The 23,299-nt window shown below is 41.2% G+C and overlaps 1 protein-coding gene across 4 annotated transcripts in view; it reads right to left on the reverse strand.

Moving 5' to 3' along the window:
• The window catches only part of FARP1 (FERM, ARH/RhoGEF and pleckstrin domain protein 1), a 217,866-nt gene that overhangs the window by 36,328 nt on the left and 158,239 nt on the right, over nt 1–23,299 (reverse strand). For 2 of the 4 annotated variants that reach the window (XM_075138217.1, XM_075138208.1), the window contains 7 exons: nt 21,748–21,862; nt 20,432–20,579; nt 17,134–17,229; nt 16,447–16,610; nt 13,778–13,846; nt 12,977–13,040; nt 10,510–10,750 (listed from right to left, as the gene is read on the reverse strand). In XM_075138217.1, the coding sequence (XP_074994318.1) occupies nt 10,510–10,750; nt 12,977–13,040; nt 13,778–13,846; nt 16,447–16,610; nt 17,134–17,229; nt 20,432–20,579; nt 21,748–21,862 (897 nt within the window). Of the gene's footprint in view, nt 1–10,509; nt 10,751–12,964; nt 13,041–13,777; nt 13,847–16,446; nt 16,611–17,133; nt 17,230–20,431; nt 20,580–21,747; nt 21,863–23,299 lie in introns of all 4 variants that reach the window. The other 2 variants (XM_075138188.1, XM_075138197.1) reach the window with 1 other exon arrangement.

A 23,299-nucleotide genomic window follows, 5' to 3' on the forward strand; every position in this document is an offset into this window, starting at 1 on the left:
CTCCCAGAGGTCAATTCAAATCATACGTGAGCTGAACTGCCTGCTGCCTCTTCCTCTGTTGACTACATATACAGCATAAGATGACCTGAAATCCCTAGTTAGAGACTTTAATGTAACACGTGAGGGCTCCCCTCTTTGCGAGGAAGATAAATGGGACTCAATGTATCCTGAAGATACTCCTCCTCTACTCCTTTTCTCCTGAAACTGCTGAGTAACAAACTCATGCCATTTAGTGTTCTGCATCTGCTTCAAAAGAAACAGTTCCCATCCCTATTCGCTGTGTTTTAACAGCAAGGAAGAGTACAGCAGTGGTAAGATGCTCCTGGGTATGCTCCTCCTCTGCGGAGTACCAAGAAGTGAAAATTACTCAATTATGGAAACTGAGAGGAAACATCAGCCATTTCTGAAGGTGACTGAAATTCTGCTGGAAAACTTCATGTACAGCTACAGTGCTCACTCTAACTCAGCTGTTAAGGGTTATATTCTTCTCAAGGCTTATAGGTTTATTATTAGAAATTAAAATGTGTTAAGATCCAGAAAAGTGCCTTTCTCAATACCTGGAACATTGCAGGGCTTATTCTCTCTTACACCTGCTCTGCAGATTGCTCTGCAGTCAGGGGAAGCTTTTACTCTGCTTCAAGGGCAGATGAGTGTTTTCTAAACTCCAATCTGGTAGATGAAACCCAAGCAGTTGCCCCTTTGTCCTTTGCATTACTGAGCATACCACTTATGAAGGCTCTTTAATAAGAAAGTATCTGACAGAGCTGTCACTGCTGTAGCCACAGTTAGGTCTAGCTTAATCTTCCACAATCACAGTGGTTGCATACCTCTAACTTCTACCTAAAAGTTTTGGTCAGAGAAAGACACATAGTACAAAATGACACGGGGGACAGATAACACCAGATGAAGTGGCAGGAGTTTTCATATGCACTTCACTGATGACTGAAGTACCTTAGATTGGAGAAGAGTTTAATAATGGTGTCCATCCCTTCTCTCCCCACCTGTGAACCGGGCACAGTCACGCTGCTGAGCTAAAAGAGATACGGGATGGAGATTCTGCTCTGATCTCCTCCAATGCAAGAACAAACCCCCACTGACTTCCATGAAAGCTCAAGGGGGACCAGTTCATCAAACTGCACTCCTTTTTCCCATTAAACAAACCAAGCTGGAGTGCTCGATACAGTTTGCTAGAATTAAGAATCTTGAAAAGTAGTTATACATCAACCAGAAATTCATGTACAAACATCCCTGAACACAGTACCAAAGAATTTGAGGAAGAACAGGAAGAAAAAAACAACTCGGGAAGAGATCCAATGTCACACATAAGCAATAACCCCGCCTGGCTTGAAGAGGAACACGACAGGGAGAAAGGTTCGCTTTGACTTCACAGCTTCAAAATGCGTGCCCATGGCAAGAGTGGCAGTGAGTGGCAGGGATTTGGGAGAACGGTGCACCTTCTCAATGAACCGATTTTCTCATATTGAGGACAAAGCATCAGCCAGCAAATGGACAGAACAATTAAACCGGTGACAGTTTTACAGCAAAATACCAGTTAGAATGAGTAAAAGCCTTCAGTACAGGTAAAATGAAAAATAATTAAAAAAAATTAATTCCATGCATACACAGTTAAATGGCTTGACATGCTTATAGTCTCATCAAGCTTGGTGTTGGTTTAGTAGCCAGCAACCTCTCCAGTTGGTATAGGTCCATGCTTTATTGGTATACTGCAGTATTAGACAGCGGTGAGTGTGAAATCAGACAGTAACTGCTGTTGGCCTACATCAGGGTATACACACATCTTAAGAACAAAGAGTGAACATTAGAGCCTGGGAAGAATACAAGGTCACTGGGCATCAGTCCTTTGTCTAGCCTTGATCCTTCCAGACAGAAATAGAGCAACATATAGAAGGATTCCCTGCTGTAACCAGGGTTAGGGTTGGTTTGCTTTTGTTCGTTTGTCTTTAAACCAACATGACACAGTGCTACAATGGAATTGAAAATGTTCAGCCCGCATGTAAGCTTATGCCAGATACTGTCCATTTCAACAAGACATCTCCCCAAGACTGCAGTGATCCTGCTTACGAGCTACAGCAGACGGACTTGATCATCGTTGGGTGCAGCCTTCATTAGGAAATGAAGGGCAATCCAATTGTGCTCAATGGAGCCCAAACGCCCTGGAAAAGAGACTTCCTCCCTCCCTCCTTCCACTCTTCTGCTCCTCAGCATGTTGTGATTTCGCAACTTGAGACTCACAGCCTGGTGGGGGTTTTCTCCAATTCTGAGGTGTGGAGTGCTCTATGAGACAGGATCACTGTAATAAGAGGAATTAGGTACTCCCAGTACAAATAGGTATTTCTGCAGTAAAAGGACATTGAGACAGTGCTCCAAACAATGCAAGGAATAGAAGATACACCATGCTTTGAGGATAGACAGAACATTGAAAAGGCTTTTCCTCCCAGAGAGGTACATGCTCACAAAACAGTGCATACAATGAAACAAAAAATGTTTCTCTTTGAACGGTATTAAACAAATGACAAAAATGAGAATGAAGTCCCCAGCATTTTCAGTTTTAAAAATTAATTTTGACTATTGAGAGTTATTAAAAAAAATCTATGCATGTGCACACACAGAAATCAGGAAAGGGCTGGATAGGTGAAACACTGCCAAGCTTATGAACTTTTGTTAGTGGGTCCAGGTGAGTTTTTTAGCAGGAAAGGGGAAAAATAAGGGTTCAGCTAATCAAAGATTTTTAAGTGCCTCACGGAAAAGCAATAGGCATGAGCTCTAACATTCACTGAACTAAACAGAGACACCTACCTCTGATCTTGCTGTAAACCATCAAAGGCAAAAACCTGTTTTTTTATCAAAACAGGATTTGCAGCATTTTAAAGAAAGCATCTAATCTAATTTTAACAAGCTTGAAAGCTCTTGAATCAGAAAGCATTCATTTTCCTTCAACCTTCCATGTTCAGTCAGTGACAGCTGTATCATTACTGGCTTTAGAGTTAATTTTTATCAGTAGGAACTGTGGATTTTTATGGTTCTCAGGGGTCAAAACTTTACAAAAAAAATCATCAATAAAAATTATACCTTAAAACTCTAATAATTCTAGAGCAAACTAAGTATTTACCATCATGTCATGCAAATATATGATCCCAAGGTCTTTACCCCCTTTAATGCAATAACACCACCATTATTTACACTCATACTTGTGAAAAACATGCCTGTGAATACACAGCTTAGCCAGACACACAGGCTTTCCAGATCTCATAACATTTAAAAGAAAGTGCTCACTGCTTTTAATAACAAACAACATAAAACAAGCTTATTCTACACGCTCTTTATAGACCACAGAATTAGAACAGAAGACAAAACACTCTAAAGAACTGCTACATGTCACCCAAACTACGCTTTTTATTCATATGATGCCTTTGATTTTTAAGTAGAAGTTCTGTATTTTAAAATATCAATGGCACTACAGAGTCTAACTGTAGGAATGCAGAAAATGCCTTTGTTCAGGATCCACATGTTGCACAAGAATTATTTCCCTTCTAAATAACTAAATAAGATATGTGCCCTTGTCCAGGTATATTTCAGCAACTATAGAAATTACTGAAATAGAAGAGAAAAGATTTTGTTAATTTTAATTTCCTAGGATTTAAATTTCCTTCCCTTCCAGAACCTGATGGCGCAGGCAAAAATTTTTCCTAATGTAGCCTGACTGAAACCAGAGACTGCTGCTACCCACATTTGAGAAAAGTTACACATTAGTCTAATCTTTGGGACCTCCTGATGTGCATCAGTCACTTACAATCAGAAACACCAAAACCATCATCGAGTAGGAGATACCAACAAGCAGTTGGGTTTCTGACAAAAGGACTGTTCTCCTACCACTTGTGCCTGACAGCAGCTAACGAAAGGAAGGTGTATATATTAAAAATGGTTCCAGAAGATTCAACTTCCCTCATATATTTAGGGTCTCTCTTATTTGGTATGGAGAAGAGGATTGATCCCCTAAATGAAAAGGAAAGAGATGTGCTAAAATGTACAGAAGCTGTCTTAAGAAACTACACCGTTCAGAGAGAGAAGCATTATTGGAAGACTAAAAGGGACTTTGGCTTCCTTCACTTTATACACGCCTGAACACAGAATCTCTTTCCTTCACACTTACTGTCCCTTCCAGCCAGTAACAACCACGCTGCTGAATGAGTGATCTCCAGTGGTCTACATCCTTGTGCACAAAGGTGACACCCAAATCCTTCACACACGTGTGGAAGTTGGGAAAAACTTGGATTGTTAATTTGTTTTTCATCATTAGAAGTTAAATTGCAGCAATTAAAACTTCATTCTAAAGTCATCTCTGACAGCAGTCTAATGCCTCATTATGACAAATGAGACTAGTTAAACAAACACGATATTTGACACAATTTATAGGTCAGACATCCTTTCTTCTGTTGAAGAACTGTTCCAGAAATAGCCACAATTCATGCTAATTGCATATAAATCATACTGATGAGATCTGAATCGCTGGTTTTCAATATTCAAAATCAGGTCTGCTTCATGAGTTCAACCAATCAACACAATTCTTGCCCTCCAAGTACCTTAAGAAGCTACTGGGGCTTTATATTCTCAGGAAAAGAGTGGAAAGCACACTATGCCAAAAGGAACTGTAAATAAATAAGGCTAGATATTTTTAGTGTGCATAAGATATTTCTTATTCTTCTCCTTTCCTTTTTCTTCCCAACCCTGAAGCCCCCCAGAAGAAATTCTAGTTGACTATGGAGACTCTGCACGTGTCCGTGTTTATCGTGGGACAGAAGACAGAATTTAAAACATCTCTGCTTCTTAGTGAAGAAAAGAAGGAGCTATAAACAGGTTTTAGATCTGTCTACCCCATTTTCCATTTGACTTTCTCCAGTCACCACCAAGTAATTGCATGTACAGAGAGACCAGAAAGGAACTTCTGGCATGAATGCTACTGCTTCAGAATGAATACAGCTGCTTCAACTAATACCAGCTGCTCCACAAACATCTGTGCAAACAGAAACCAGCCCTACAAATATTCAAGGAGGAAAAACCAAGTCCTAAAGCAGTCTAGTCTAATAATACTAGCCCCATTTAGTGAACTAATTCACAAACCATTGTTTTTTCACCCTTTGCTGGGTTCTAATGATTACATTCAGCATTGCCAATGCTGCTCTGTCGAGAAAAATCTATCTAATTTTGCATGCCCTTTAACCTTGAAGCAAACTGGTAGATTGATTTAATTTTTCAAATTATTAACATGTAACTCTCTCATTACGCTAATCATCTACTTCGTAATTGATCTCAGCTCCATATAGCTCACATAATGTACACATAATTCAAATACAGCAAACCTAAAAACTTCCAGGTACATGTTGACATTTTTCAGCTACAGAAATTTCTCTTCCAGTTTTTCTTTGATATAATTTGTATATAGCATGCACTACAATGGTTAAGGGGATGGTACATGTTAGGCAGGTCTATGAGCTATGGGTAATTTGAGACAAAGGCAGCACTAGGTGCACATCATCTTCAGAGAACACCCCTCTCGGTCATGCACAAGGAATATGTTTGCTGAGGGATATGGACTTAAACCAAAACCAGTGTAGTTTAGGTCATTCAGATATCAATTATTCAAAACTCCGTACCTGCAATATCCTACGTAGGTCCTGGCTCCTACATCAACTTGCCACTATCCACGTTTCCTTCATCTAGCCAAATTTATTCCAAATTTTATATCCCATGTCACTGAGGAAAACTAGATTCTAGGAAAGGCTGATATGAAAAAAAACCCTTCAGAAGATCCCAACAGGACACAGTACGTTTGAGCTGCTGGTGAGCTGGAGAAAACTTAAAATTGTCTGACATACGATTTTTTTTCATTCATTGTAGCAGATGATTGAACATGGTCAAGTACTTGGAATAGCAAAGAAAGAATCAGAGTGCCTTTTATCCATAGACTAAGTTGCTAACCACATCTGCATGTTATTTTGTGACAAACCCCTAAACTGCTTTTGCAGATAGACTCCATATTCATCCAACTACGTGGTCAGAGTTGGTTCAGCACAGCGATAAGCCGTCTGGACAGCCCAGCAAGAGGCTTCCTCCACGCCCTCTGGAAGGACAGAAGATGAGTGGCTCAGGACTACTCATTTGGAGTAGACGTAGGTACTTGATCTTGCCAGGATTCAGTTAGCTCATTTGTAGCAACTGCCTAAGGATATGTGGGCACTTCAATAATATGGGATTTAAAAGTTAATTCTTGTGAATAAAAAAATTTAGAACGGTGAATCTACAGTACTGTCAGCTACACTCCAAAATCTACTGGAATTGGTGGGAAAATCAAATTTTTTACTTGGTCTATAGCTACCTCTGTTAGACTTGAGACACAGGTATGCTTAGACCACTGCCGTTGACCAGGGTATGCCGATTAATCAATACTTGCAACAACTAAGTTGAACTGACAAGCTCCTCTTCTCTGTGTGCTTTGTGAACTAGAACAACAAGAGTTCCCCCATCTCGTCTCATCCTCAGTCTTGCCTGAAGGTTTCTGTTCCTTCCTCCAAGGCCCTTCTGTATTTGTCCCACAGAAACAAACTCCCAGATGAATTCTGAGGGACCTGATCCTATGTGAAAACATCAATTTAAAACTGCTCTCTCACTTGCCATTCTTGGCAAGCGCCCAGATATGAACCACATGTCTGGTGGAGGAATTTGGCCCACAGACTGTTTTTAATTAAATGCTTGTCTTCTGATATTAAACCGAACTTCAGTGGCATAAAGAATGCTGCAAAAATGATTCATCCTAAATGAAATTATCTCCTATGTAATTTACCAAGTTTATTTTTTCAAACTGGAAGAATTCCACATGTGTTAAAATGACAATCACTTAAACATTTAAAGTTGAAAAAATGCCAGATGATAGAAAATAGTCAGAGATAAATCCTCATATTTCATTTTTGAGAATAATATTCAAAAGGAAAAAAAAAACTGTTGAGATACTTTATTAACAACTAAGCTAACTCCAGCTACCAGCAGGTCTGTTCTTGTAAAATTATAAATCCGTTATCTTTGTAGGCATATGAGAGAAGAAATCAGGCCTGAAACCAGTATTTGAAAGGATGCAAAACAGTAAACACCACTTATAAAATTTTATATTCACTTAAATCCGAACAGTATGAAACCTATCCACTTTTCTTAAGTAGCAGAAACGACTGCAAATCCTTTTGTTGAAAATCCATTACTTGAACTCTAATTTTACTGGCTAACAAAGCAATTAATTCATCTGTCCAGATGGCTATTACTTTACTGTATAATATTACTACTGGTACTTTTGCTGCACAGGCAGCAAAAAAATTAAAAGGAGACTCATGCACCCACTCCCCATGCTCACGATATCTGCTAATGCAGGCTTCAACTAGCTATATTTCATCTTAAATATTGAGAAGTTAAAGGCAATTATTTTACAGCTATTCTAAATCCAAAACACGAACCACCTTCTTTTAGAATAATATACAAGCAAGCTTCTCCCTAATTATCAGTCTCACTGTTTCTAGATTCATGCTTTAGACTACAGGAACAAACAAGAGCATTCCCTGTCACCAAAATATCACTGTCTAAAGAGATGCTTTAAATCATTCCTGTTCAAAAATGAAGTATCTAATCTTTAAGAAAACCAGCAACTAAAAGGGGATGAGCAGGTTAAAACTTAAATTTACATGAAGATATATTTTACTGCAAAAAAGTAAAGTATATAACAAGACATGCCTAACTACTGTAGGTATGTTTTTAAATATCCTTCACTTAGATTAAACTCTGTTAAAATGTGCATAGACCAAGGCATTAGAAAAATTAAAGAGACTTCTTATTTTATTATTTTTGTAAAAATGATCTTGAAAATTTTATATTGTCTAGATTTACAAAGTCCTGTAACTTGTTCATCAGTACTTATGTGGGTGGATTATTCATTGCTGCTCGCATATACTGCATGATGCAGATCACTGCAAGTGACCTGCAGTTCAGTCAATACTGTTGTTCATCACTTAAAATTCTCAAATTTAGTTCCCTTCCCCCACAAGAAAAATATATAACAGTTAAAATTAAGGCCAGTGTTAAAGAGCACATCTTGTCTCCCAGCTCTAATAACTGCAGGACACTTTCCATACAGGAGACCTTTCATCTGGATTTTCTTAATTAACTTGAAGAAACTAGAAACAGATTTTATTAGCATACAGCCTTAATTCTCAACACTTTTAGCCTGTGAAAAGGAAGTTTACAAATAATTGGTATCTCTGTCCTTCTGCACACATGCCACAATCTTGCTACTCTACATACAGAACAGAAGACAATCAGCCTGGACCACAGTTAGTCCCATCATTATCTATGTCAGGGGATGAAAAATTTATGAGGTGGCACTCTTAAAAAAAATAGCCTAAGACAGACTAATTGGATCCTGTACAGATAAAGATTTTTCATGATCAAAGCAAAAAATAAAATCAAACAGCCACCATCTCCAAACCCCCCACCAAAAGTCACCCATAACAGAACTCTGATGTCTCTGTGAATAATTCCACTGAAAGAATAAGGGGAAAAAAGCTCTTGCAATTAATCTTTATACCACACTGATAAAGGATAGAAAGGATTGCCTTGCAAGTAATACGCATACCACTCTTCATTAGAGCTGTTTCAATCTAAGTTTTTTACACTGGAATTATATCTTTCATCTTGTTCTCTTTCTTGCCCAAGGAAGAGTTTGGAGTTTCAAAATCTCCATCACCAAATCAGCGTGTTGAACCCACTGAAGAAAAAGCCAATACTGTCATTGTTCCTGTACACGTGCCTAATTTGTATCTTCAGTTCATCAGTTAAGATTATAAAATGGGTTATGAAGATGAGTAGACCAAACACATTCTTGCTATGACAAGATTTTCCAGCATATTTCAAGATTTCAACAAGTCTTGGTCTTGAATATCAAGCTGCCTGCATTTGGCCGTAAGTTTAATTTTTTTCCCCTAACTCTGTTGAGGCACTCATAAGTTGCTCTCCTTATATGGGAGAGAAAAAAAATTGTAATAGATATACAAAAGAGCACAACGTACCTATTAATTTCATCCTTGTTTGTTTTGTCAAAATAACTAGTCAAGTGTCAAAGAAGCTACAATATATACCTAAAATATGACTTCATACAAAGAACAGGTGAGTGTATAAAGTCTTACAAAGGTACCTAAATCAGTAACAGTTTCCTCTCCTCCTGCCTTTCAGAGGAGACGCATTACTATTAAACTTCACTGAGACTTATCTGTATTATTATATTTCTAGCATCCCTTCCCTCTGGCTGGTTAGTACAATGATAACATTTGAAATAGCCCATGCGCTGGAATTACCAGCCACTCTTCACGAGCCCCAGAAGATGCAATCACTCTAATGAGCAATCACAGTATCCACTGGTCTCATATGCCCGTCCCTAGCAGCTGAAGACCTGCACACCATCTTCATCACTGAGGCCAACAGACACATCCTCCTCTACCTCCTCATCAAGCTGAAGGCTTCCAAAGGAGTACTTATTTCTAGGCATGGGAGAGGAACTCAGCACAATGGGATTTCCAAACACCAGGGGGTGAGTGAAGGGGTTAATGATTTCTGAGTCAGAATCACTAGATTCTGTCCCACTGCTGGTGGAGCCCTCCATCATCTGGATTGCAGCCATGTGATCCATCACACCACTGGCATGCAGCGACTGCATGACTGGGCTCTGCTTTGACTGTGCCCCAGCCGGCATACCGTTGGCCATCATTTTGCCTTCTGGAGAAGACATCTTAGCCACCCCATCTCCTTTACAATATCTCTCTGATCTATACTCCTGCCCAGGGGTTGAGGATATCTGGCTCAGGATAAATGGATCTGTAACTGATTTATTGCAGAGATTTGGGATTTTCTGTGCACGAGGCCGTTGAGAACCTGGAGAATATCTGCTATACCCATGGCAGCTACTGGCATGGCTATCATCCTCCCCAGTCCTCACCCTGCAGTCATGCCCATTTTCTGAGACATAACCCTGAGAGCCAGTTCTACTCAGGCTCACGTTAGGGCTTGACCCTTTGCTACTGGGAGGCAATGGAGTGGCCAGCGGACTACGGCTTCCTGGCCCTCTAAACATTTCATCAACCAGTGAGCTGTGCCTTGGCATCCTGGGGCTTCCCCCAGTGTAGAAGGAGAGATTAGCTGGGTTATCATCAAGGTACTCTTCAGAGAGATACTGGGAAGACTTTATAGAGGCTGAGGAATCCCTGTATCTAGTTCTATTGCGATTTTCATCTCTATAGTGAATATAGGCACCACTGGTCAAATCACCCTCATAATTGTCATTTGTTTGGGAATATGACCGGGTTATTTGTCCTCTGAGGAGATCATACTCGCTATCTACATCACTGCAGTCAATGAAAGGAATGGAGGTGCTGCTGCCATGAGCAGCCCTGGAAGCTGGACCTGTGCTTGGTTGCTGTGACTGAGGTCTGTTCTGCTGCATCCTGTCCTTAGCAGCCTCCTCTTCCTCCTCCACTGTTGACACCACTGCTCCATCCACCTTTCTGCCTTCCTTTGGGCTCTTCTTCAAGGAAGGGCTCTTGTGCTGTCCAGTGCCTTCTGTTGAAGCCTTCAATTCCTTCCCTTGCCGGCAGCTCTGCACTGCTGCAGCATCATTGTCGTCTCCATAGGCAAAGCTAGAGCTCTGGAAAGATAAAGGAGGGAAGGCAAGGGGGAGACAAAGGGGAAGGGAGGGGTGGGAGGGCAGAGGTTTGGGAGGGAAGGGAGCCAGAGGGAAAAGGCTATGTGTAATTATGCACCAGAATTTTGCACTGCATCTTGCAGCAACATAGGAGTCTCTTGAAAGCAGAAGAGGTAACCCAAGCTTCAAAATGAATTAGAAAAAAAAAAAAGAGGTCTCTGATCTTAAGAACAGAAAAATCCATAAACTAAGCAAGGGAAGAGAAGGCAGACAGAATTTGGTGATATGTAAAAAGGGGTATTTGAGGTGTTTCAATGACCTAAGGCATCCATCAACACTAAGAACATCAACCTGTTTGCACTACTCTAAGAAGCTGGAGGGACAAAAAAGATAAATGCATAAGACAAATTTTGCACAGCCTACTTACATACATTAAAAAAGCCATGTGTGGGCTTTTGAACACCCCACATTCAATCCCTGGAGCATACCTGCCACTAATTCCTGGGCTGGCTTTTCTGCACAGAGAAATATGCCGCATCTGCCCAGCAGCCATGCTCCATGTACCTCAGCTTGTCTTAGCAATATTAAAATATTAAAAGATACTTGAAATGAGCTGCATTTATAGCAGAATTCTCTGAAGTTCTCAAATTTGCAGGAATGAGAGAGCTTGTGAATATCAAAAGGAAGCAATGCAAGGAAGGTGAAGGTGCGTGTAGCATTCTTAAATACATTAACCTAGTAGCTTGCTCCTGCCATTTAAGCTCTACCTAACGTAAGGTTAGGTGATTAAAGGTTCGCCTCCACAAACACAGGGGAGCACAGAGAAACACTGGCAGGTGGAGCAACCCAGGCAGGGAAATGGAGCTCCCTGACCTGGCTCCTCTGGGGGCTGTCCCAGTAGAGCCATCAGTCCATGGTCTGGATGTGGCTGGGATGCCAGCAACTGGAGAGACCAGAGCACGTCCATATTGATTAGGTGGGTAGGTCAATGTGCAATTGCTAGCAAACATTAAACTGGACTAGTTGGCAAGTAGGGTAAGAGAGTTGGGAGCCAAGTACTGGAGCACCCGTAAGTCAGGCCAGACACTAGAAAGGCCATGGGGCCTGGGGGTCAATTACTGGTAATGTCGTAAATCTGGACCAGCTATTGGAGAGACACCTTTGACGTGCATGTGTCTGTATGTGAGGGAACTGGGAACCAGGGTACCCAGCTGTCAGTTACTGGGTAGACTGGGTGTCCAAGATGAATTACTGGAGGAACTCATAGTGTGCGTGTGCGTGTGTGTGTAGATCTGAGTACCGACAACTGGAGTGGGGATGTGAGCCTTGGAGGCTTGTATGTCCAGTACTAGCCACTGGGAGGCCTGAGGATCCAGGGGCCTGCTACTGGATAGACTGAGTGTCTAAGACTAGTTGCAGGAGAGATCCATATCATATATATGTATACATATTTTCCACTAATGAACTTTCATCCTGATTAGCCAAAGAGTGGAACAGGGTGAGGCCACTGACACTGTTTGTGCTTGTGGGAGTACTGTTTTCTGTTTGTGTTTACCTGTGCGGCTGGCTGTGTGTATTCGTGTATATACATTGTACATGTGCTTTTATGTGGGTGCCTATTGTGAATACATGCTCAGCCTTACTACTAGCTGGACCTGGGAACATCTAGCTGCTGCAACCTCGCCACTATTGGGCTATTGGATTTGCAAACTCCTAACACATAACAGCTATTAACATAAGACAAATACATTAGGTATCTACCAAAGATAACAGCTTAAAAGTCCAGAGCTGTAATTTTTATAAGGAAATGATTCTTCTCCTCCCTGGTTAATATAGCAAAACAAAACACCTTGTCATGGACAACCAAGACCCCCAGTGAAGGAAAAGAATTAAACTTTTCCCAGATGCAATAACCAGCTACAATCTAGGACCCCAGCAGTAACACTGTGGGTTGCAATTTTTCAGATGGTCATTAGTACAGCTCAGACAAGCTCACTATTTGTATTTGTCTGGTTGTCTGGAAGCAACTCTGCTCCACAGTGGATATGAACCTGTTCCACTTGCAGAACCTAAAACTTAAGACACCCAGGGCTCCCAGTTAAATGGAAAGTGAGCAGAAAACGATGCTCCTAGAGTTTCAAAACAGCAATCGGTGGAGGGTAATGTAACAAGAAATGTTTAAAAGGCATGATCCAGGGTTTCATCAACATCACTGACTTGTTTTGGCACCTCTGTATGCTGTTCTGAAGGCTGTGCAGTCAGACTCCTGATGGAATGAATCTTGCTGTGTTTCCTGGAGATAAAAAGAAAATCACAGTAAGATGCCATTTCAGTTTTTTCTACAAATAGAAATCAAGAGACATGCCTCCTTTAAAACAAAACCTTTGAATAGCAGCTTTCATAAAAGTTTGCTCCAAAACAGATTAACGTTCCTCCTTTCTGTAAAATTTAAATGTGCTACGTGTTGCAAACATACCATTGTAAGAAAAGGGAGAGGCACTGAAGCAAAAATGGTGTATCACCAGAACATGAGTCATAAGCAATGAACTGTTGTCATGGTCTTTGTGGCATTTTGGCCATTACTTTCAGCTCACCATGAGCAAGATGAGTTCAGACAGAACTGGCTCTAGCAAGTTGGAAGCCTTCCCTGGAGACCTCTCCCCTGAGGTTGGCTATACCTTTTCCTGTTACTTTCAGTTTTATTCTGAGGTGAATATGTCTGCTCACATACATTAACCACATCCCACCGAAAAAGGTGCAAATTAATATGGGAGGAAGTTACCTGTGATAGTAGGACACTCACTGACAAAAAAAAGATTGAAGACTATTGATTTTAAGTAAACTATAGGTTATGTCAACTTCTGCCAAAACATTCAGGGCCAAGAGGATATTATACAAGTGAAAAACTGTCAAACCGGCAAAGAAGGAATTTTTCACTTGGACTGTGCCAAGAAGAGAATATAACTAACTGGAAATCACGACTTTTCTTTGATTAAAACATATTGGGATAGTTCATTTATTTCCTCTCACCTTTCAAACTGCACTTTTTTGTGCCCTCCTTCTTTAACGTAGTCAAGAACTTGCTTCTGAGTCCGACCACTGGGAGAAAACCACAGTTAAAATATCAGTCTGAGATACTGAATTTGCAACATTTAACACAATATACCACCTGGTCGTCATAAACATGTATGTGGCCTGCGTATGAAGTCAGAGCAACCAGAAAAGTATTTGTCACTATCAGCAAAACTCATGTAAGATCATAAGTGGACCTGGTCAGATACACATAGATTTTTATCATTTTGCCTGTTACTTACCTCTTTTGTTTTTTTTTTTTTTTTTGCTACAGAGCTACTTTTTGATGCTATTTCAGAACTGCCTAAATTCAGTTATGTGCCCTTTATAGGGTACTACATTACTGGGAAGTCATAGAATCATAGAACCATTAAGATTGGAAAGGACCTCTAAGATCATCGAGTCCAACTGTCAACCCAACACCACCATGACCACTAAACCATGTCCCTAAGCGCCTCATCTACACGTCTTTTAAATACCTCCAGGGATGGTGACTCCACCACTTCCCTGGGCAGCCTGTTCCAAGGCCTGACCACTCTTCCAGTAAAGAAATTTCTCCTAATGTCCAATCTAAACCTCCCTTGGCGCAACTTGAGGCCATTTCCTCTCGTCCTATCGCTAGTTACTTGGGAGAAGAGACCAACACCCACCTCGCTACAACCTCCTTCCAGGTAGTTGTAGAGCGCGATGAGGTCTCCCCTCAGCCTCCTCTTCTCCAGGCTAAACAACCCCAGTTCCCTCAGCCGCTCCTCACAAGGCTTGTGCTCCAGGCCCTCCACCAGCTTCGTTGCCCTTCTCTGGACACGCTCCAGCACCTCCATGTCCTTCTTGTAGTGAGGGGCCCAAAACTGAACACAGGATTCGAGGTGCAGCCTCACCAGTGCCGAGTACAGGGGCACGATCACCTCCCTACTCCTGCTGGCCACACTATTTCTGATACAGGCCAGGATGCCGTTGGCCTTCTTGGCCACCTGGGCACACTGCTGGCTCATGTTCAGCCGGCTGTCAATCAGCACCCCCAGGTCCTTTTCCTCCGGGCAGCTTTCCAGCCACTCTTCCCCAAGCCTGTAGCATTGCCTGGGGTTGTTGTGACCCAAGTGCAGGACCCGGCACTTGGCCTTGTTGAACCTCATACAGTTGGCCTCAGCCCATCGATCCAGCCTGTCCAGGTCCCTCTGCAGAGCCTTCCTACCCTCCAGCAGATCAACACTCCCGCCCAGCTTGGTGTCATCTGCAAACTTACTGAGGGAGCACTCGATCCCCTCATCCAGATCATTGATAAAGATTGAACAGGACCGGCCCCAAAACTGAGCCCCGGGGAACAGCACTCGTGACCGGCCACCAACTGGATTTAACTCCGTTAAATCCGTTAAAGTCACCACAATAGAAAGTTAAGCCATGGTTAAGTTTTCCTCTCATGAGCAAAGAACATTCCTGAATCCTTTTGAGAGTCAAATACCAGTTTTACCTGGTATCAGTAAACCCTGGAACCATGATGAAAACCACTGAAGTGCATTTCTTGACTCAGTTGCTAATATGAAACACATCAACTAAACATACATACATTTTCTGCAGAGATTTAGGCTGGAAATCCCTCTCTCCCCTTCTGCTACAGGCCATGAAAAAGTAGTGAGAAAGCCCAGCACTTCATCACAGGCTTTAAACTAATTGAATTACCACAAGGCCTGGAAAAAGTTATTGAATCTATGCAGCACAGCTCACAGAGAGTGGAGGACGTAGCCAAAACCTGCTCTCCAAACCAGGAGGTAAGTTGAATACACCTACAGTCTTCTATTTACTCAGGCAGAAACTTAATGATTATAGCTTGTTTACCCTAACACAGGTCCTTCCATCTTACTTAATTTACTTTGCAGGCAGGAAACAAAGAGGGAAGAGAGAACAGCCATATCTACTATGTTCTTGTGCAAGGCAACCAGAGTGTACAGTTTATCTCAGCAAAGAGGGTTTCTGGCTGTTCAGCTTATATCAGCTTCGCAAACAAAATAAGCTGTATGAATGAAAGGATTTCCCACCCTGGCATACACAATACGACATCTACAATGAGGCTTCTGCCAGTGTAAGAAAAAAACCCAATAACCCAATAATTAAAAACATTTCCACAGTTCTAAAAATATCGCAGGTAGACTTGGTCTTAGCAGAGGTGGTCATCTCACATAAACCCTTTGCAAGCATAAAGGTCTCAGCATAAAGACAAGCCATTGCTTTTAACTGCATAGAGATGGCTTTACCACAGGGACATGCAATGAAAATACAAATCTCTACTCTGATATATGGGAAAGATCCCATCCTCGAAGCAGAGGATCCAAAGAGTGCCAAAAAGTTGGTAGCTAGTGTTGCTTAGGACTCTGTGGATTTTCTTATGTGAAACCAGCTGGAACCTATATACTTTATATTTTACCTCCAGAAAGCTACTTTGCAACAGCTACTACAAAATGAACGTAGGCTTTTTCCCTAGTGTTCTTTGCACTGTTCTGGCTGAGAAGATGCAATGGAAAATATAAAGGAGCAAACTACAATGTAAAAAAGGGGAGCCGAAAATAATAGGTTTAATCCTAGTTCATTATGGATGTGATTTTGAAATGGGGAGACAACAACGGTGGTCTTACCTGAACCTAAATGATGAACCTCTAGAAAAAAGAACGGGTTTAGGCTTTGGTTTAGGTTCCTCAAAAAGCCTGAAAAAGGCATGATGCTCCACACAGATCTTCCAGAAAGACTTGCAAAAATCTCGACTGGCCATAAGGAATTCCAGGGTGTCCTGGAATGAACTCTGAAAATTGAGATAGTATTTGCAATGTAAGCAAGCAAGCAAAACACATTACAGAGATGCATCGACAAAGCAGGCGCTATGCTACAAAAAAAAAGCTTTTTCCCAGCTCACTGGCTTTCAGGCTTAACAGGTCCCATCCCTCCCACTTTGAGACATCACTGATCTGCCTGGCAGTATCAGAGCTATTGCTCAAATTTCCTTTCATTGACAAATATGACAGATATAAAGCAGTGGTCTTAACACTAACGAGAAGAGGTGGTTTACCCGCTATAACTTAAGAATTGATGATATAGTATCAGAGTCGCAGCCAGAAGACAACTCTGACATTCAGTTTACATCTCCTTTGCTGGGACAGCTCACCTGAGATGCCAGGTTGGTATGTGCAGTACCAACAAGGAACATAAGCAATTAATTAAAAAAAAAAATAATCTTCTTGAGGTGATAAAAACCTATGTTTGATCTGTGAGTAGAAATTTACCAAATAACCTTTTGTCAACTTCATCAATTCCTGACAAGGACTTACATTCACATCAGGCCGTAGTTTGATAAGAAAACGTTTCCTCTTGAAGCTCAGCTTTCGAACCTTAGCCCAGTTGAAGGCATTGATCTTGGTGTGACCCTACAGAGAATAAAGCCAGAAGAGTTTAAGCATTCCAGATCTGAATGGAGAAATCTAAACCACTAAAGAAAGCTTGTCATAAATTAATCACCTATTCACTTCACTTGAAATTATGATATTTCTTATCATTCATCCTCTGATAATGCAAACCATAAACATCTAGTGTGACTGAAGGCAGGTACTTAAACTCTTACATATTTGTAGGATTAGGTATACTGAGTTGATGTGAAAGTATCCGACCCAGTATCACTGCACAAAACAGGGTGGCCCAGCTTTTGCCCAGATGATGTTATCTTGTTCCACTATGCAGACTCTGATTTTCAGTGGACTAAGTCCCCTCCCAGAGGTGCCTCCTTGTCTTTCTATCAGCTTTCTACAGAGAATGCAGGGAATCCAGACACCTAAAATGGTCACCTCACTTTGATGGGGTAGATTTCTTTCCCCTTTGTCTACAGGGCAAAATAAACACCCCTTTAAATATTACTTAACTGGGGGGAAAAAAACAGCAACTGAAAGTTTTGTATTGGAAGCGCAAAATACTGTTGAGTATTTTGACCTTTCATAGGGAGCAACAGAAGTAAAAGGAACCTAAATAGATTACTTGTACCTGAAGAGTTACAAAATGCTTTTCCCCCAAAAAAGCAACCAAAACCCAGAAGCAAACAGGAAGCCTGAGAGAAATTATCTTCAAAATACTACAATTCTCAGCCATTGCTTCATTAGCCCCTACTCCCCAGAAGGCTCGTTCTTAATCTATGTGTGCTGGTTTTGGCTGGGATAGAGTTAATTTTCTTCATAGTAGCTAGTATGGGGCTATGGTTTGGATTTGTGCTGGGATACAGGGATGTTTTCGTTATTGCTAAGCGTGCTTACAGAGTCAAGGCCTTTTCTGCTTCTCACCCCACCCCACCAGCGAGGAGGCTGGGGGTGCACGAGAAGCTGGGAGGGGACACAGCCAGGACAGCTGACCCAACTGGTCAACGGGATATTCCATACCATATGACGTCATGCTCAGCATATAAAGCTGGGGGAAGAAGAAGGAAGAGGGGGACGTTCGGAGAGATGGCGTTTGTCTTCCCAAGTCACCATTACATGTGATGGAGCCCTGCTTTCCTGGAGATGGCTGAACACCTGCCTGCCGATGGGAAGCAGTGAATGAATTCCTTGGTTTACTCTGCTTGAGTGTGTGGCTTTTGCTTTACCTATTAAACTGTTTTAATCTCAGCCCACGAGTTTTCTCACTTTTGCTTTTCCGATTCTCTCCCCAATCCCACTGGGAGGGAGTGAGTGAGTGGCTGTGTGGGGCTGAGTTGCTGGCTAGGGTTAAGCCATGACACTATGTTAGAAGGTGTTGGAGGTATTATTTTAAAATATTCATTACAGTAGTTTGTTCAGTAAAGACTTCAATACAAACATGCCTACAGCACAGAAGTTTCAGAGAGCTACTACAGGATTGCTAAATGCAGAAACCCATGTTGATTTGGGCGCCCTCACCAGACGGATGTAGGAGCAATGACAGTGTGATGATCTCTGCTAAGTCAACCTGCTGTCTAAGAATCACATAATTAATCTCCCTTAGAATATTCAGCAGCACTGACACTGATTTCTAAATAAACAGCAGGCTTTAAAATAAGTCTGTGTACTGCTTATGCCATTTGTGAGTGAACCTTTATTTTCCTTGAGGTCATTCTAATGAGGTCTTCATATTTCAATTTCTCTCAGTTATATATCGAAGGAAGCCCTAAGCCTACTGCCAGATGCCAATTGCTGAGCAGACTCCAGCAGGTCAGAGCCTGACTTCCTTTTCAGTCTTGGAGCTTGATCCAGCAAAATTTCCAAGTTTTTCTGAAAATTAAAAAAAAATCCTGTTTTGAAAGTCCCAAACACATTAGGACAAGAAGAGATGACCGAGTTTTGGATTTTTACAAATCAGGCCTTGGGCTTCAACCAGCAGCTACATCTTTACAGAAGGATCCCAGCTGTCTGCTGGGACTCGGTGAGGTCCATGCTGTTTTGTGTGGACACATACCTTCAGCTGTAAGACAGTCTTAATTTATAAGGCTTTGCAATTCATTAATTCAGCTGATGAAAATACTGTGGAGGTGCAGAGGAAGGGCCTGAATATACAATTATTTGAGTTATGTGCATTTCTAACAACTCGTATTCTCATGCTTCAGGCTATGCTTCAGTTTTGGGGTTTTACTAGCAACCCATTTAGTTGAGCAGGGTTTTTTAATTTTTTTTTTAAATTTAGATCTCAGAGCATTTGGGTCAGACATATTTCAGGGTTTGTTTGTTGCTGTTGTTTTTCTTTATAAAAAGACTCAAAGTACTTTATAAGGTTGGAAACACTAGTATTTTAACTCAAGTCAAACAGTTAAAATGAATAGTCTTTTCTGACAATTGTAAAAATGGACATTTTAAAGAACAGTTTACTTACTGTTTTTAGCACACAGTGAGGTAAGTAGCATTTTGGATGCTAGCAGACATAAGTTCATCTGAAGTGAAAGGCAGTTTACACCAGCTGACTACCTGTACCTTCACAACTGTAAAAGCCCAATTTGTTACTTGCCTAAGGGGAACTGCAGAACAAGAATTTGATAAATTTACTAATGATGCTTCACGAACATTTATCAGGCTGACTGGGGTAGGAAAGGAGAGGAAAGAAATGTAAGGAAAATACTTCGGATCTTTTGGGGAAAGAAGTAAGATTCATGGATACAGCAAATGTAGAATGGCCAAGGCTGGTCACAAAAATTGTAAACACTCTGACAAAGTAACGCTACGGAGTGCTTACATTTACTTTCTACATCCTTTTCCACGTTGTCTGTTGTTTTATTTGTCCCTCCTTCACACCCATTTATTATACACCATGCCTGCAAGACCTACCTGCTCCTATATGTAGGAGGTGTCAGCATGACCAACTTGCAAATTGTGAGCTGTGATCAGTTTGGATCTTGAACAGCACATTGTGGCTGCAGATGGAGTTCTACTCTGTGCATGCAAACAAGGTAAGAGTCCCTGGAAGTGAAGGACCTAATGCAGCTATAAAAGGTTTAAGGTCATTCTTAGAAAAAATATGGAAATTCCTGAATTTTCCCAACCAAATTCTTTTAGACAAGGTTGAGGTCCTGAATTCTTATCGCTGTAAGAAATCTCTCTGCTTCATAAAGTACAAAGTCATGTTCTGAGCAGCTCTAACCTGAAACACCAGAATGCCTGTGTTGGCAACAGCCAGGTTGATTTTTGTCCCTTCCCTGTCCTTGGCTGGATGCAAGCGTATTCCATACATCTCCAGCCGACGGGCAATCTCCAAAAGCTGGAAGTCAGACTCTGCTGGTGTCTGTCCCCTTCAGAAAGAAAACAGAGAAGACACACAAATTCTTCACACCTTTTAATAGAGATCAACAGGTCCTCCAGAGAACAAAGAGACATTTCATCAAAAAGACTGAAACCTGTCAGAGGTATAATATCCACATGGATTTTCTATGTCCCCAGATTTATATCAGCTAGAACAACAACTTTATCTTAGTTCTAAACCAATACCAAAGAATCCACAGATTTTACAGTCTATTAGAAATTTAGATCACTCCAATTCTGAGACACCTGATACAGCTAGATTTTGAACCCTTAACTTTAACAGAATTCACTACCTCTCTTTGTATTTTCCATTGGAAAAACAAGCTACATTCGTAAAAAAATATCATAAAGAGAAGTGTGTAAGGATGTTGTTCACTGTAAAAGTGAATGCAATACCAAAATGAAGTAAAACAGAAGACATGAAAACATTAACATAAATATTGGGAACCCACAAGCACTAAATTGATCATGATGAAATTATGCAAAAGTTTTGATTATTACTGCTATAGAACTCCCTACCACTCATATCTAATTCAATGTAGCTCAAAATGAAATTGCTCAAGTCTTGAAGCGTCCTTGACAGCAAAACAATACCTTTCTATGCCTTCTTTGTAATTCTTTTAACCATCTTCTTACTACTAGTCTTTTCTCCAGGCCTTAGGATACGAATTTGCATCATCGTCTTGAATCCTATTCCCCCAAATCCGTAATTCTGCAAGCACTTCACACTTTTCCTAAAACTATCTCTAAATCCCTTCTTCACCCATCTCTAAATAGAGCATGGAAAGGTGAAAAAGCAACATTCAATGTCCTTGAAATCAAAAAGACTGCTGTCAGAAGTGCCTGACTGATCAGTCATCATTTGCAATCATACCTGCATGCACAAAATCAGCAGTGAAGCATTTTGTATGAAATAGACTGTAAAATAATGGCATGCTTGAATGAATATCAAAATCAATTGCTCTTTAAACATCTTGTTATGACGACAGGAGAAAGGCAGAAGTAACCTTCAGGAAATTCACTGAACGTTTTTTGAGAAGTAACCTTTGAGAAACTCAGAGGTCCAAATCTCTTTTGTACTTATGATCTAGCATATATTTACAGTTAGAACTACTCTAAAGGAAAAGAAGGCCAATAACAAGAACAAAAAAGTCTTACATGTGACTACGGTGAAATTCCATGATTTTGTCTTCTAGTGCTTCTTGATGAGGTATATACTTGTTCTTCGCTAAGTGTTCACGATCTATGGTTTCATCAAAATCCCCAATCTCAGCTATGGAGAATTTTAAGAAAAGTCTATTAAAACATTGTATTACATCTGAATTATTCGGGCAATCCAAAAGGTGCAGACAGCTGGGAAGAGGGCAGAGAAGCAAATATAGTTTCTTGCAAGCTGTGTCATGGTTTTATGGTTCAGATTCCCACTATGTTATCTTCCACACATTCCTCCCTTCTCCTCTGTGTTAGTATCCGATATGTGAGAAGCAGCTCAAGGATTCCTCCCATCCACCACAATCAAGTAAGTAGCTGTTGGATGTCAACTGAACAAATGAAGTCATCACAGTGCTCCCTTGACTTGGGTGTGGGGTAAGGCGGTGACAGGGAGGACAGCACTAATTCAGCAGAACTCATCCATCTCTCTCACACGCATGGTGGTGCTCAGGTGCCTTTCCCTGGAGCAGCCAAGCACAAGCTTCCTCCCCAGGCCCATGCCCCACACCGTAATCTTTGGGGGAAAATCTGAAGAGAGATGGTTTTGTTTGCTTTTTTGAATCCAGCCATGTATTCCACCTCATGGGGTTATGAAACATTTGCCTTCCTCTAATTTTGCAGCAGTTTGAGACACATTCTGTCTCCCTCCTCCTCAAAGTTGCTCCCATCTGCTGCAGTTACTCAATACCATGTGTGCAACAGTATGTCACACCCACCTTCCATTTTGCAGCCCATTCAGTGAGATTTCCTTTTTTTTTGGGGGGGAAGGGGCAGACAACCTATGTGTGGGTGCCAGATTACTATCTTGTTGCCTGCTATTCTTGGAATGCCCCTGAAAATCTTGCTATTAGCTTTTTCACTGAACAACGTAGCAGCCTCTGCCTGCAAACCTGCTGAAATAATAGCAACAACGCTACAACAAAGGCTGCTACCTTAATAATGTCAGTGAAATTAAAACGCAGTGCCCTCAAATTAAATCCAGGTTGCAGTCAGACACGTTGTTGCACAGTTGACCTAGGATGTCACAGACACAAGCTCAGATCCTTGCCTCATCCTCCCCTCAGTTCCACCCATGTAAATGACCTTTTAATCCAGTTCTGTCCAAAATAAGCTGGTTTAGAAAAAAGAAAGGTTTCAGATGATGTTTAAAACACTGAGGGTGTTTATGACAAAAGTTTGTCTGGGATCAGATGTACCTGCAAATGCGGACGGGGAGCAATAACCTTGCGTAGGCAGGGAAGATGAGGACCAAAGCATCTATGAATGACAGAGCAGTAACCTTTCAACCCAAACTGCCTGCAGCCACCCGATGACTTTTTATACTTTGGAGGGCAGAGGTGGAAAACCGCTGATAACTGAGACTGACTGATTTCCACCCCCTCCCTCATCCCATCTGCTCTGAATCATTCCCTGAGACGGTAGAAATACTACAGAATCTTTGAGAATTCTCCTTTGTAAAATGTCCCTTTTGCCCCCATCTCAGAAACCGCTCCCTCAC

Source organism: Calonectris borealis, chromosome 1 (genome assembly GCF_964195595.1).
Source record: "Calonectris borealis chromosome 1, bCalBor7.hap1.2, whole genome shotgun sequence".
Lineage (NCBI taxonomy): Eukaryota > Metazoa > Chordata > Aves > Procellariiformes > Procellariidae > Calonectris > Calonectris borealis.